General features: G+C 39.6%; 1 protein-coding gene across 1 annotated transcript in view; it reads right to left on the reverse strand.

Annotated features, from left to right (window-relative positions):
• SYNE1 (spectrin repeat containing nuclear envelope protein 1) overlaps window positions 1–16,405 on the reverse strand; it is a 468,360-nt gene that overhangs the window by 31,156 nt on the left and 420,799 nt on the right. The window contains exons 129-131 of the mRNA XM_045009096.1: window positions 9,557–9,719; window positions 2,651–2,838; window positions 1,130–1,280 (exon numbers count right to left, since the gene is read on the reverse strand). Of these exons, the coding sequence (XP_044865031.1) occupies window positions 1,130–1,280; window positions 2,651–2,838; window positions 9,557–9,719 (502 nt within the window). The remainder of the gene's footprint in view (window positions 1–1,129; window positions 1,281–2,650; window positions 2,839–9,556; window positions 9,720–16,405) is intronic.

A 16,405-nucleotide genomic window follows, 5' to 3' on the forward strand; every position in this document is an offset into this window, starting at 1 on the left:
CTAAGTTCCATATGTCTGAGTGAGAATACTGTGGTGTGTGTTGGAAGATAAAGGTGAGTGTATAAAGGTTGATACGGTGAGAAAGCATAGACAGAGAAACCGGCTAAGGGCAAAGTCAGGTCAGCTGTGATCATAGGAGACAGCTGAGAGATGCATGGTAGTCTCTCATTTACAGTAACTCACTAAACATGATTTAGACTCTGGTCACTGAATAGAGGGAGGATGGAACGAATAGACAGGATAATTGTGATTTGGCTTCACTATAATTAAGAGGTCTGTCAGTGGTTCAGTAATGACCATAGCTTCCAGAGGTTTGTACACAGGTAATAAAAACTGAGCCGGCTGAAACATTCCAAAGCCTAAGCCCAAAGAGTTTATTTTCTTGTGTTCACAATTAGGAAAGAAAACTGAAACTAACTCACCTGAAGGGCCCCCAAAGAGTTCCATTTATTTGCACACCACACATACACTAGTCACAAACACCAATCAGTTACATAACTATAACATGGCTAAGCCCCAGGTAAGGCCCCACCCCTGCTAACATATAGGCACATGCTTAACATTTAGCTTGTGTGTGCCCGAGTGATGTCAAAGGGAATACTCACACACGTAAAGTTACTTGAGAGTATAAGTGTTTGCAGGATCAGGATCTAAGGTGGGAATGTGGTAACACTTTGCAAATATATGAAGAGTGTAAATATGAAAAAGGAGAGGAGTTATTTAAGGTGGTACACTACCAGAAATTACAGCCAGGAGCAATGGGATGAACTACAGTAAAACAAAATATTTAGGGTGTATATAGTCTTCAAAGAGAAATGGTAGAAGGATTTGGGCCATTTAAAAATTACAGTGGACAGAACCGTGGACGATGTACAGTAAGGAACAATCCTGCATTGACAGGGTGAGAGACTGGATGACCTAGTATGTCTTTTCCTATATCTCTATCTATATATCCATATATCTATAGCCTCTAATTTTTTTTCTTAAAAAATGCTAGTGGGGACAGCTGCAAAATCATCAACTCTTCTGTATCGTGTGTCTGTACTGAGCAGCTTATATACTGAAAGGAGAACCAGCTGGCTGCTGTAATAGGATCTGGAGATATTAAATTTCAAACATAATAAGTTACCTCAAATTTCTTTAGCTCTTCCTTGGCAACCGTATACAGCACACCAGAAGAGCTAGGAAAGGCAGCTGTCCTCTCTGAAATTTTCAGCCAGTCTTCAAAGCGAGAATAGTCATCTAAGAACTTTTGCCACAGTCGCCATGTCTCTTCAATTCTGCGACAGAAAATGGAAAATTAGGGTACGTTTAGATTTGAGGTCATTTGCCCTGCATTGCTCTGTCTGATCATAAGCTACAATAGGGAACCAGGGCTGCACTGAACAATAACTGGCTCTTAACCAAGCCTTCATTGCAAGGTTGATAAATGGACAACATAAATGGCTGGTTGATTCCAGTTTAAGCTGGAATAAGACAGCAACTTTTTTTGTGTGTGCTGCAAATCCTCATTTACAATTGGTATAAAAAGAACATTATGAGCTGTAATAGGAGTTCTAAAAATGTGGCCATTTGCCAAAATGTAGTCCTATGTATACAAACTCCAATTAGTCAAATGTTCTAGAGCAGTGGTTCTCAAACTGGGGTCTATGGATCCCTGGGGGTCCACAAGGGTATTCCACAGGGTCCACGAATCATGTATGGCTCCAGGGGGGCCCGAAAGTCATGTCTGGGGCTGCCGGCCCCACTGATCAACTCCTCCCTCCCAGTGCCTCCTGCATCCTGCGGAACAGCTGTTCTGCAGGATGCAGGAGGTGCTGTGAGGGCGGAGGAGGAGTGGGGACGGGGTGTGCTTGGGGGAGGAAAGAGGAGGAGTAGGGGTAGGGGTGGGGCCTTGAGGGAAAGTGTGGAGTGAGGGCAGGGACTGGGGCTGAGCAGGAGTTGAGCACCCCTGGGGAAAATTAGAAGCCAGCTTGGGGGGTCCACAAAATTTTTTAAATCAAAATGGGAGTCCTTGGGTTGCTACAGTTTGAGAAATGCTGTTCTAGAGACAACGTTCAGCTGTAGAATCAAACCATTCCTATAGGAAACTAAAATGTTGCAGCATGAATTGTTAAATTTTCCAGGGTAACTCAGCCAGGAGGAGGTAGTGTATTGGTGCTATTTAAAAACAAACATTAAAATGACTACGTATATCTGTCATAAATGACTTTGAATTAACATAAGGATGTGGTGACATTCTTTTGCATTCATCAGTAAAAATCAGTTTCAAGAATATCCACTGCAAATATGTTTTTGTAACAACGTATTTTTAAAACATGAAATAAGTCACTGAAAAAAACATGTCAGCTGATGAAAAAAACATGTTGTTATAATTATACATGTAGTAGAAATGTAATTTGAGCCCTGATCCTGCAATTCAATGGACAGACTTTTAGGACTGTACATAACCCCAGTAACATCAATCTGGTTCCACATAAGTGCAGAGTCCTGCTTGCGCAGACCTCCTTGCAAGAGCTGGGACTTGGTTTGCTTTTTAAATATGGAGAATATTTTCTCAGGTAAGTGAATGTCTGAGAAAGAGCAACTGTTTTTTCCAGATTGAAACATCTGGAAAATCTCTTGGGTTTTATGAGTACTTTGTACTTACTTAAGTCGCCTTTCCATTGACATTGCACAGATGTTTCTCCATCTTCTGTCCAGGTTCCGGGTGGCCTGCTGGATGGAGTCGCACTCTGTTTCTGTGGCACAAGCATCGCAGTCATGGAGAAGTACCTCACACAAGTTGAGAACAGATGCAACTCCAGTGCTGTGTTTCTCTATGTCTCTTTGGAGTTCCTGCAGGTCAAGAAATCAAAGCTTAAATATGTAAGCCAAACCATGTGCTCTTTGAAAATATGCTATTTAATACGCTATTAAAATAATATAAAATAAAATGTCAGGCAAGCTCACAAGAATCAGGCTGAATGAGTATTAAAATGCCCAACCTACATGGCATTACTGCAATGTTACTAATAAACAAGTAGGTTAGTAGAGGTAGGCGATAGTACAGAGCTATCTGGTACTTGAGAAAACCTGCAGATAGAGGACAGATTCTCAGCTGGTGTAAACTGTCATAGCTTCATGACAGCCAACGAAAGTTTTGTCTCATCAGCATTTCTCACCACTGCCATATTACAATGGAACTGGGTTTTTTCCAGTTTTCTTCCTCCTCTTCCTCCCGCCCTCCCCCGAAACACAAAACAGAGGTTCAAAAGAGGAAAAAAAAGTGACAGCCAACAGGGACAGAAGCAGACAAAGCAGGGACTACTGAACTGGGGGTGAGAGACTCTGACACACACACACACTGGGGGCTCTAGGATCCAGATGTGCCTCGCTGGCCCCTCGCCACATGGGCTTGGGAGAAAACTGCAGAGAGGAACCAGCCAGAAACTCGAGCTGGTAGGAGCAGAAGGAGCCAACACAAGGACCTTTGGACCCTTCAGAGAACCTACTACTACAGTTTTGACTGGATTTTCTCTGCCCTGTGCTGATTGGTATTTGCTCCAAACCTACCCCGCCAGTACAGTCTCTTCACCTCAGCGTCACTCCACACCTGTCCCCCATCCCTCTCACCCTCTGTTCCTTTTCCTTCCATTTAGCTGAGCCTCTTGTTGAAACTAACAAGCCACTTGTCACCATCACATTGTTCCCTCTGCTTGTGTGTTCTACCCCTTACCCCACTCTGCGTCTGTCTTGGCTGTTTAGACTGTAAGTGCTGCAGGGCAGGGACCATCTATTGTACTGTGTTTGTTGGGTGCTTAGCACAGTGGGACCCTGTTTTTGGTTGGCCCTTAGGCACTACTATAATACATATGATGATGGTGATGAATGTGTGTTAGCATGCATTGAATGTCTGCAGGAGTCTCACTGGGAGAGAATATATGAACAGACACAATGAGGTCAACAAGTGTCTGCACTGGAGCCTCTCTGGGAAGCATGGATTTAAAGAAACTATATGGTATGACCACCAACTTGACAGTGATCTACAGAACAAAGAGGCTAAGATTTTATTGGATCTCTCAATTGTGGCAGCCCGAATGGTGCAGGCAAATAGGCCGGACATAGCAGCTGTAGGAAAGATGACAACAAGACCAGGTTAATTGATATTGCCATACCAGCAGATAGACATATAAAAAAGGAAGAAGAGAAGATGACTAAGTATAAAGAACTCTATCATGAAGAACAGAAAACAGAAAATCAAAGATGATTACTGGAGCACTTGGGGCAACCTCTAAGGGTACGAATGAGCAGCTCAGGAGCATGTTAGGTGTGCAAGACACCATGATCAGTGATCTCCAGAAGATAGTGTTCTTAGACCCCGTGAGAATTTTAAAGAAAGTCAAAGGTGAATCAGTGATTTGAGCACCTAAAATGCTGGAGTTCTGTGAATAGCTTAAGAAAAGCCCTGACTACCCAAACTTACAGAGTCAGTTCATGGTCAGGATTCATTGGTGACTCATGGGGATACATTTTAGACAGTAGCTTTCCTCTTTTTATGCTTAAGTATCTTTTATGTTGTGAAGGCTATTTCTTAAAAAAACCCACATTCCTGTCGTGTCATACTGAGTGATGATGATAATAATAATGGCAAAAAAAAAAATAAGTTCCACTGTACTGTGGGCTTACACTCTGCTATACTGTGTTCCCTTCTAATTTTATTCTTCGCTAAGTCAAGAGGGTGTCTCTTGACATGTTCTGCAGGTGGGGCAGCAGTAGCACATATATAGAAGTACATCTTTAATACGAAATGTTGTTGTTTTCCTCTCAGCTGTCCAATAATAACATTGTTTTTAATTGGTGATGGCAGGGGAAAATACGGGAGAAAAGTGACTTTCCACAGAAGTTTCATAGACATGGAAAGAAAAAGCAGTCCTCCTAGTGTCAGCACATTTACAGCAATTACACTCTAACTAATCTATGTCCATCTTATTGTAATAAATTAAGAGGTGCGAATAGGAATTTAAAAATTTATTCTGAAATTGGTTAGCTTTCCAACTCTACACATCTATAGTAAAATCCACAACAAAAATGAAGAAGACGCTAGAGACATGTGGACAAAGTGAGTAAGGAATCAACATAGGTTTGTGGAAGATAGAGCCTGTCAAACTAATTTTTTTTTTTAAATGAGATTACAGATTTGGTTGATAAAGGTAACAGTGCTTTGATTTGGAACCACATGACATTTTGATTAAAAAACTAGAATGATATCAAATTAATATTCTACAGATTCAATGGATTAAAAACTGGCTAAATGATGGATCTCACAATATAGATGTAAATGAGGAATCACTATCAAGGGAGTCTATTTCTACTGGCGTCCTACAGGGATCCATTCTTGACCCTACATTATCTAACATTTTTATCAATGACCTAGAAGAAAACACAAAATCAGCATTGATCAAGTTTGCATATGACATAAAAATTAGAGGGATAGTAAATAATGAAGAGGACAAGTCACTGATACAGAGCAATGTAGATTGCTTGATGAATTGGGCACAAGCAAACAAACAATGTGCCTTTTAATATGGCTAAATGTAAGTGTATACATCTAGGAATAAACAATGTAGGCCATACTTACACAATGGGGGACTCTATCCTGGGAAGTCACGACTCTGAAAATGATTTGGGCGTCGGGGCGGATAATCAGCTTAACAAGAGTTCTCAGTGCAATGCTGTGGCAAAAAGGGCTACTGTACTGTGATCTCTGGATGCATAAACTTGGGAATCCTAAGTAGCAGCAGAGAGGTTATTTTACCTCTGGATGTGGCACTGGTGTGACTGCTGCTGGAATACTGTGTCCAGTTCTGCTGTCCATAACTCACAAAGGATGTTGATAAGGTTCAGATAAGAGTCACAAGAATGATTAAACGATTAGAAAATACGCCTTAGCGTGATAAACAAAATTGAGCTCCTTGAGTCTAACAAAAAGAAGGTTAAGGGATGACTTGACCACAGTTTATAGGTACCTACATGGGGCACAAATATTTGATAATGGGCTCTTCAATCTAGTAGACAAATACATATGATCCAATAGCTAGAAGTTAAAGCTAGACAAATTCAGACTGGAAATAAGGTGTAAATTTTTAAGAGTGAGGGTATCCACTGGAACAATTTACCAAGGATAATGTTGGAGTCTCCATCACTGGCAATTTTAAAATCAAGATTGGCAAGGTCCCAGCATTCTGCAACACTGTTACAGCAAAGTGGAAATTCTTTGGCAGCTTTATTTTAAAAATGGAGCTTTTTTGGGAAAATGAATGTCAGAGTCAGTTCAATAGCACGTGTACTATTTACTTGAATATTACATTTCCCAGAGAGCCTGCAGTTAGGATAGCCACATTTACTGGGTGTTTTTCCTATGATGATCATCAGTAAAATTGTTAACAAATGTTGCCTTTTTAATTGTCATCTTTAGGTTTCAGATTTCATACCCTATTCAGACCACACCTCTCAGAGTCATTGTTTCAGGATGTTGTAGGCTCAAGAAAAGAAAGATGCACTGGTTGCAGTAAGCCACATTTTCAAGGTTTTCTCTGCAACTCTAGGGGCTAAAAGCCAATTTAAACAAACAAACAAACCAAACAACTGATATTTTTTAGTACAATTCCACAGGATGGTATAGATTCTGCAGTAAATTTTGTGGCTTTGGAATTATAGATTACATGGGGACCAGCCAATACAGAAACAACCATTTGCACAAGTTTGGTTAAATGAACATAGATCTTGCCTCCTCCCTTGTGACTTCCTCTGCTGCATTATTCATCTGCACATAGCATAACCTCAGAATCACCTTTTTGAAATGGAACTCAAACATGAGTCAGTTGTTGCCATGAATTCAGTGAATGCTTTTGCTGAAAAATCAATCCACAAATGAACACTTCAGTGTTTTTAAAGTCTAGTCTGCATCCATAAATGATTTACTGTATATTTGCTTTTACGTCTACTGCTTTTACTTTCACAAGGTTTAGTTGCTAATCTGCCCCTAGCACCAGCAATCCACACTATTGCAGCTCAGATATTTCTTAACAGTGTTTTAACTCTTGGGAGTACTCCCAAGGACATGCATGGTACAGGACAACTATGAACGCCATCTGAAACATCCTCAAGGATTGCATTGCTCAGGTATGATCCTCTTTATTACTAATCTCCACTTCTTGGTTTTCATGACCTTTTTGCACTGGAAATGATGTTCCATCTTGAAATGTCATTTCAACATATTTGTCTTCAACACATTACTGGTGCTTGTGAGACAGACTGTGAAAATGATCTGCTATTATTCCTGGATATGTGTAAGAAAAATTCCTGCCCAACTGCTGAATACATTTGGATTGAACCTCATGATTCAAATGGCTGGTTAAAGATGGAGAGTAACACTACCTGCAAGGAAACAGGATGGAGGTTTCTGTAACACCTTCCCATGTTTCACATTTGTTGTGGCCTGATTAACAAAAAAGGGAAAAAAAACCAAAAAAGCAAAAAAAAGGAAAAAAACCTAGTTTTCCAGGGTTGGCAGATTGCAGTGAGGTTACACTCACTCTCCTTCAGATCGTACTGCTTTAACTGCCCCCGAAGAGCAACTGCAAAGTTACTATGTGTGTTCTCCTCCAACTCAGACTTGGCTGATGAGCCAGTAGAAGCAGAGTGTGGGAGCCATAGAACTGGTATCCAGCCCTACTTTCTGGCAGGCAATGCTACATTTTTAATTAAATTTGAGATTTGTAGTTGAGTGATAGTTTGTGACAGTGGAGGCGGAGAGATAACATGTCCCTAAGAGAAAACAAATGTGGAAAATATACAGCTCAAACAGAAAGAAAAACTAGTGCTGACATAGCTGGCTGAAAAGGTAGCTGAAGTAACCTGTGCTGTGAAAACCAAACAAATATTACTAGTAAAAGCTATAATAAAAATGCTTTCTTCTTTATGTTAAAAGTTCATGTTTTCTTTGCTGTTAATGTTATAACAAATTGATTGGCAGGGAGCTGCCAAACATACTATGCTTACAAGGCAAAATACACATCCAGTGTTTGTCCCCTTTGGATTTCCAATGGAACCACTGGTACTTCAAAATGAACATGCCACTATCTAGCATTGCACAGAAACAACCACCCAGAACTGCAGAGACTGAAGAGTTCAACTGATGTCTGTACCCAGAATGAATGAGTAGCAAAAGAGTCATAGCAAACCTTGGGATGCCCACGTAGGTACACTTCCAGAACATCTCTAAACATCTGCTTTACCCTTAATCCTTAGCACTGGACGGCACTTTACATCTTCAAAGCTCTGCACAGTATTAGCTACACTTCATACCTGTCCTGTTTGTATTATTCACCCCATGTTACAGATAGTGAAATGTACAAAGAGGTTAAAAGGCTTTTTTTCCCATAGCCACACAGTATGTCAGTTTAGGAGCTAGGATTAAAATTGAGGAGATTCTTAGTTTTTAGACTTTCACTCTATTCACTGCACCACATTGTCATTCTACATGCTTTATAAATCAATGGTCTGCAAAATGTTACAATACTTTTTCCCCCCACAAAAAATTAAACTTCTCTACTTTGTTGTGTGTTAAGGGACAGGTGTTATTTTGCTTTTCACATGCTCATCACAAACTGCACTGATATTAGTCAGCGACCAATCTGCCAAGAAATAACTGATGAGAAAGCAATCTGCTGTGTGACAGGCAACAGAATTTCTGCCCAGTGTGTCAAACAGAACTGGCATAGAGAAACAAAAATATGCACAGAAACATGTATTGCTTTACTTTGCAAAACTGATGTTACTCTTTCGTAAGTTGTGATGGAGGTGTATAGTTTAGCAGGAAAGGGGAAAGGAAGCATACTAACAGTGCAGTACAATGTAAAAAACTACTACCAAAAAAACAACAACAAACCAACAACTTATCTGCCCCATCCCACTTTTCCCATTTGCAGCATGAACTGCTTCATTCCAGCACTGTGTGCAGGCTTTGCACAGTGCAAATCAGTTTAAAGTTAAACATCAGTTTTGTATTGCTCATGCAACTCAGCATGCAAAGGGACTCAAACATGTTTATGAACTGCAAAACAAAACAAAATCAGAAGGCATTTCCAAAGATGGACAACGTCAAGCACTTATAAAACTTGCAAGAAAACACTACAGTACGGTTTCATTTTAATTCTGGAAGTGGACGGTAGTTCATTATATACTAAAAAACAAAGGAAAAACCTCAACCACAACAGTAACCCACATTCTGGACATAACATCATGGTACCTTACCTCTTTCTGTCAGATCAAGCAGCTCCTTGTAGATTCAATGTCAAAGCCGGCAGAAGACTCTACCAGAGTGATGCAATAAGCACTATCTGCCTTGAAATCTAAGGGCAACTTCTCTGCATCAGTGCCTTCTTTCAACACTGAGCTGGATACCGGCAGCCCAAGGGTATACTTTACTTGGGTCTCCCCACACCACAGTGCAACTGCCAGTGTGGTGACTGTGTCAGATTTTTTTACTCTTCTAACTCATTTTGTATTTTACCTGCTGCTCATTCAGTTTCCTTTGTATCTCCTCGGAATCACAGGTTTCGTAGACAATGGGTTTGGACAGCTCTGACTCAATATGAGCGAGCCAGGATCTCAAGCTGTTCATGTTCTTATCCAGCTGCTGCACAGCAACCAGGGTCTCCTTCAACTTCTTCACCCTGCCAAAAGGAGAAACAAAAGCACGTGCACATCATTAAACAGCCTTTATAAAAGACATCACTTCTGCATAATTTTCACTGGGAAAGAAATTCAACTTAACCTTCACACAAACAACAGAATTGCTAATCTAGGGCTTCCCCTTACTATTTACAGAACTACAAGCATATAAATAGTGTCCAAACCCAGTATTTATAATTAACAGAAATTCAGGATTTTCAGAGGCCACACAGAGAGATTTTATAGGCTTCTGTATCTCTGCCGGTGGAATCAAAGCTTGCTTTGGGGAAAGAAACCGTATTTAATACGGTCAGTGTAAAAAAATCCATCTAAATGAGTTGTGCCTTCTGTTTCACTAATGTAGACACCTGGTCAGATTACAAGTAAATGGCTATTGCAATTACCAAAAGGAAACTGACCTGCATTGGTGTTGAACTACATGCATCTAACAAGACTTATTCACCTATAAAAGTTCTAAAGACTGAACTCTCTCGCCCTTAGAGATAGTGAGCTCGGTCCTTAGCTGGAGCAGAGCTCAGTACACTAACTCAGACCTCCTGTGGGTACACAGAGGTCTTCCAGGTGGTACATCAACTCAACTAGTTTTACAACAGACTATATAGAAAGCACTAGCGAAGTCAATGCAAACTAAAATTTCATACAATGACTTGTTAATACTGCTCTATATACTATACACTGAAAAGTAAGTACAATATTTATATTCCAATCAATTTATTTTATAACTATATGGTAAAAATGAGAAAGTAAGCAATTTCTCAGTATTAGTGTTATCTGACACTTTTGTATTTTTATGTCTGATTTTGTAAACAAGTATTTTTTAAGTGAGGTGTAACTTGGGGTATACAAGATAAATCAGACTCCTGAAGGAGGTACAGTAGTCTGGAATGTCTGAGAGCCACTGCATTAACCCACTCTTCTACCTTCTTCAATCTTAAGGACTACTCTGACTTGCACTGGATTTTAATAGTTACTTCAGATTTACACTGGTATGTAACTGAGAGCAGAATCTGCCCCCACAATGATTTCTTGGTTGTAACACGACTGGTAACCTTGCTGTACAACAGTAATCACCAAGGACACCAATCAGCTCTCTTTTCAATAGAATATTAGATAGGAGAATGACAGAGACCTAACCACGTTCCGTAAATATTTATGGTCAGATGTTAACCATTAGAACAATTTACCAAAGGTCATGGTGGATTCTCCATCACTGAGAATTTTAAAATCAAGATTACAGGTTTTTCTAAAAGATATGCTCGGAATTACTTTGGCAAAGTTCTATGACCCGTGCTATACAGGAGGTCAGACTAAATGATCACAATGGTCCATTTTGGCCTTGAAATTTATGGATAGTCCTTTTGGTCTCCACAAATATCAGGGTTGTGCTGTTAGTGTTAAAAATCCCAAAGAGAGTGAGTGTGTGAGAGGCAGAGTCACAGTCCTATCCCTACTAGTGTACTACTTTGTGGAGTGGAACAGTCTATGCTTCACTCTGTTTCTGCAGACCCCTGGGGGTCTGCAAACTGTGGTCTGCGGACCCCTGGGGGTCCGCAAACTGTCTAGGATTTCCAAAGGGGTCTTGCACTTCCATTTGACATTTTTTAGGGGTCTGCAAATGAACAAAGGTTGAAAACCACTGGTTTAGCGGGCTCAGCAGTAACTGCTGCTATGTATTCACCTGGAACTATAGGGCCTGCTTCAGACACAATGACTCCAAGCAGGGGCTTCTGGGGAACTGCGATTCAATCAGTCACCGCAGAGCATGTAATAAGCGTGCACCCCACAGAGCTATTTTCAGGGCTTCAGCTTTTATGATTCCTCCAAAAAAAATCAGATCATATTATCTCTGAAATTTGGACAAGTTTGAATGCAAACTTCGTGGCTTAAGTCCATCTCTCTAGTCTTTAGGAGGTTAAAAGCAAATCATTACAGAGCTGTCATTCTGTTCTGTGTTTGTGCCTAGCACAATGGGATTTTGATCCATGTGTAGGGCTCTAAGAGGCTTTTTAATTATTCATCAAATGTGTAAATCTCTCAAATAACCTCAATATGTGCCTTTAATTACACTGAAAACACACCTGCATGCTTATCCAGTGGAACATGCTTACATGCTCACCTAATTATTCCACCCCCCTCTAGTTTGAGCATATAAGAAGTTTTAAGCTTTGTGTCACCCATTGAAATTAATTGCACGTGCACAACTACATATTTTGTGCATGTAGCAGAGGCAATATATATATATATATTTTTTTTTGGAAGAAACTTATTTCTACATTCTTCAAGAGTCTAAAATCCTGCCCCTACAGGGCCTGAGAGATGGTGGGACTCATGGAGTTCTGCCAGCAGGCAGGAAGGGAGCAGGCTACACAGAGTCTACACATGGGGGTCTGCAGCCCCCTGAGCAAAATGCAGCTGTGACCTTTTGGGGTTTCATTTGCAACAGCATTATATGAAAAAAAGCAAATTCTTCTGGGAAAATCCCACTAAACGTGTTACTGTAAGAGGCTTTGGCTGAGTTCCCCTGCTTGCTAACAAGGGTTCCTAATTCAAATTAGATGCTTGGAACTATCACATGGCAGGTTTAAGCAGGGCTGTATAAATTTAGCAAGCTTGACATATAAGTACAGGAAGTCCCTGAAGCTTGCTGTACTTTTCTCGTAGCCCATATTAAATCTCAGGCATTTGTCCTTGCTCTGGAAGGAAAATACTATGTAATGCAATTGCTCAGTTTTGCAGTTTATTGCTAATGAGAAAACATTTGAAAGTTTAAATTAGCTCATTACACATGCTGGTATAATTTAATATTTAAAGGAAAACAACATGATTCTTTTTTAAAAGCCAATTTCAAACCAAAAAAAATACTCAGAAAATATTTTGGAGCTGAAAACAATATGGAAGGTCTTTTAAAACGCAAACAGTTAGCTAGAGTTAAACTAAATATGCTTAAATTCTGCTTAAGTCTAAACATATACTGCCCCATAAACACACAACAGTGTAGTGTACAGAAGTCATAACTTCAGTATTAGTCATTAGACAGCTGGTTACTAACATTATCTTAAAAACCAACCACAAAAAATATGCATAAAAATGTGACATCAGCTGAATCTATCACCAGCTTATAGTTTTAATTAGCTGTTAATCATTCACACACAATGTCTATAGTAATATCTAAGCTCAAACAAACCAGAGTGGCAAAACACTGGAATTCCAACTCAAGAGGGAGAAAACAATGAGAAACGATTTCTCCACCCATTTGGAGATACTTGAATTCTCAAATTTCAGGCAAATATATTGCAAGAACATAATGCAAGTGCACTATTCATACTTGAATGCTTCTGTTTGGGGAATAGTACCATGGGAAATGTTATGCATGCACCTGAACATATTGTAAAATTCTATCATCTAAAATAAATTAAATAGTGAAATGCAAAAAAAAAAAAAAAAAAAAGCTTGCAAAGTTCAGTAAATGCCACATTTACTCTTCAGATTCTATACTTTTATCTTTACTGAAAAATTATTTTACAACAACTCACAAATTAGCTTACACTAAAAATAGTGAAAAAATACAAGATGGAAAAAAAAGGGAGAATATTTGACAAAAAATAAAAATCTTTCAGTCCAATTATATACATTGTTCAAAATTAAGCTACGAAGATCCATCTGGCTACAGACATTTTAATAATATGTACATGAAGGACGAGCTTAGCACACACCACATATTTTTGACTTTTGGATGTAGCCAGGCCCCCTTGATTACACAAACAGCAGGTAGTAAATTACAACCCTCTGGATCCTCTCACATGTTTACATGATCTTGTATTAAAAACAGTAGTAAAATCAGGTCTATGGTTTCACTCAGCCTAATTTAAGCACCTACTTACTAGTAGTGGTCAGGCTGTTTTCAGTTAAGACACACATTCAAGGATCCCAGAATTACAGCAATACAACAAACACATCATGATTTCCTAACACTCATCAACACCACTAAAATTCTGGACGGAAAAAAAAAAGTTTTTCGGTACGGCAGCATGCCTATGGATTAATATCATGACAACTAGTTCCTCAGCTAGGTCAGCAAGCTATAACAAATTCCAAAAAAATGCATAAGAAAAGTAAATAGCTGCCTGCCTTGTGACATCGCAATTGCAGTCTGGGAGGTCTGAATCCACACTGCAGTCCTCTGCCATCCTCACAGCACATAAATCCTCTCCTACCACCATGAAACTTTCCAGTACTAAAACCAAGAACTTGCGGTTCCAAAAGCTTGTAGCCCAGCAGACTGTCCTGCAGGCAAGCTTGCCTTTGCGAGTACCGTACAAAAATGCTCACATTCCAAACAAATGTTAGTAGACCCGGCCTGCTAACATGAGACTAAACGGTGACAAGTGGTCATGTTTCTAAATAAAACTTACATTCATCAACATGCGCCAGGCTTGGTCTCCTGGAATGCAGGCCATGAGTGTCAGGAAAGGGGCGGGGGAAGGGAGGGAAAGAGAGGCCTTCAGTTGTAAACTTAACTGCCCAAGAAAAGTCTTGTATAAAGCATGCAGCCACTCACTACTCCTTTACCGTGCACATATGCAGCTGGCCTATTTATCATAATGGACAATTCGTAGGGAGAAAAAACTTTCCAGTCATGAGAGGTCAGAAATGGGAAATCACTGAAGTAGAGAGGCAGCTGTCTTTCTGGGGAGTTCTCCCTTCTCCTCCTCTCCCTTCTGCAGAAGGAGTCAGAGCATGGTGAAGAAAAAGTGAAAAGAAAATATGTGGGTGAAAAAGAAAATAGGCCAGAAGGAATATTTAAAATGATTACCCCAAATGGCATGAAAAAATAATTTTCTGACTGAAATATTTTCTCCAGGAAGAAGAACTTGCTGTAAACAGAACATAACATTTTAGCCTGCTCACAGGTTAAAGTCAAGATTCTTTAATACAAGAGACGTAATTTAAAAACACAAATAAAATGTTATGTAGCCAAAATATATTATATTCTTATTCATCTTCTGAAACAAACATACTATGTGTCTGTGTTCCTAAGAGAGACAAAAGTGGGTGAGCTCTGTGTAGTTTGAAAGCTTGGCTATTTCACCAAATGAAGTTGGTTCAATAAAAGAGATTTCCTCACCCACCTTGTTTCTCTAATATTGTGGACCATCACACTACAACTCTGTATTCTATTTTCCTGTAAATAGGTATTTCCCATTGGTGGATGGCTGCTGAAAACAAACCAATAAGCACATTCGAGCAAAAGATGGCCTTGGCTTGACAGAGAGAGCAGACACATGGAGAACGAATGGACACAGTTAATATTAATATTGTCAAGGATCCAGAACGCAGAATTTGCACTATAATGTCAGCAGTGCCAAAAATAAGCTGCATTTTCCAGCTGAATGTATGAAAGTAGTAACATACTCTTATAGACCAAAGTATTTTACAAACTGTTTTTTGAGATGTGGGCATCTTTTCACTAGGAACTTTTCTCTTTTCATCTTTTCACTTTTCACTTAGATCACAAGCTCATTTCACGCAGGTTAACAACAGACATTAGATAAGTCACAACCACTTGGGCCAGAGACGAATTAGCAAAAGCTCTCTATCCCTTCAGCAATCTTTTGAGCCATTCACTACTCCAAGTTTAGCCACATGATATACAAACTTCACGTAGGGATCCCTTCACTCACAATTCAAATGCAGCCAGCTCTGTGGTGAAAAGGGGCAACACTAAATTTATTAAATAAGGAAGTATCCAACGGAAATTGACTGGGAAATTGAGGCAAATCTGTAATCACACCAATTAATCTATGGCCAGGAACATCACTCTGTACTTGAGGAAAATGGCATGGGAAGTTCAACAAGTGTGTAACAATTCAGTTTTACAGCTCATCTGAAAAGACCACTGAGAAATAGAATCCTGAGACCCTGATCACCCTCCCAAGCTACAACATTAATCCCAGCACTGAGCATAACAGATACCTAGAAGTACACTTTGCTATCTGCATATACCATCGCTTCTCGCTGGAAACCTCTTAAAGCTTGGTCTGGGCATAGTTATGTTTAAACATTAGAAATGCCTTCAAGAAAAAGTATAGATGAAGGTAAGTAACTGTTTTGCTTAAGACCCGGTGAGACACCACATCCTCTGAAACCAACAGACTTTTAGTCTGTAAGAAATGCCACTTCCTGAATAATGTTACATTAAAACAAAACACAGCCACCTTCATTTTAAAAGATCTGTACCCCTTAATGGCTTTGCCACTGTGAAATTCACAGATTCCCCCCACTCACAGAATTCTGAGGAGGAATATTGTAGTACCGGGATCGGGGAAGTGACCAAACATATTTACAGAACCTAATGGATAAAGAGAGAAATGTAAAAGGAATTGCTGCAAATAGGACACTGGGTATTGATACAGATAGAAATATCTTTCAAGTTACGGAAACTCAAGCAACATGTCAAACATCCTTTATACTGCAGAGTACAGACACAATAGCCAAAGCTATGGCAAAAATGATTGTCTATTAGCTGGAGAGTAGTTGCACTACAGCTCAGAATGGACATTAGAAATTTAAACGAATATTCTTCATGTACTAACCGAGAATCGCATGTGCACAGTATATACTTCTGTAGATAACCTACTGCAAACAACTTTTTTTTTGGTTTTTGTTT

This window comes from Mauremys mutica, chromosome 3 (assembly GCF_020497125.1).
Source record: "Mauremys mutica isolate MM-2020 ecotype Southern chromosome 3, ASM2049712v1, whole genome shotgun sequence".
Classification (NCBI taxonomy): Eukaryota; Metazoa; Chordata; order Testudines; family Geoemydidae; genus Mauremys; species Mauremys mutica.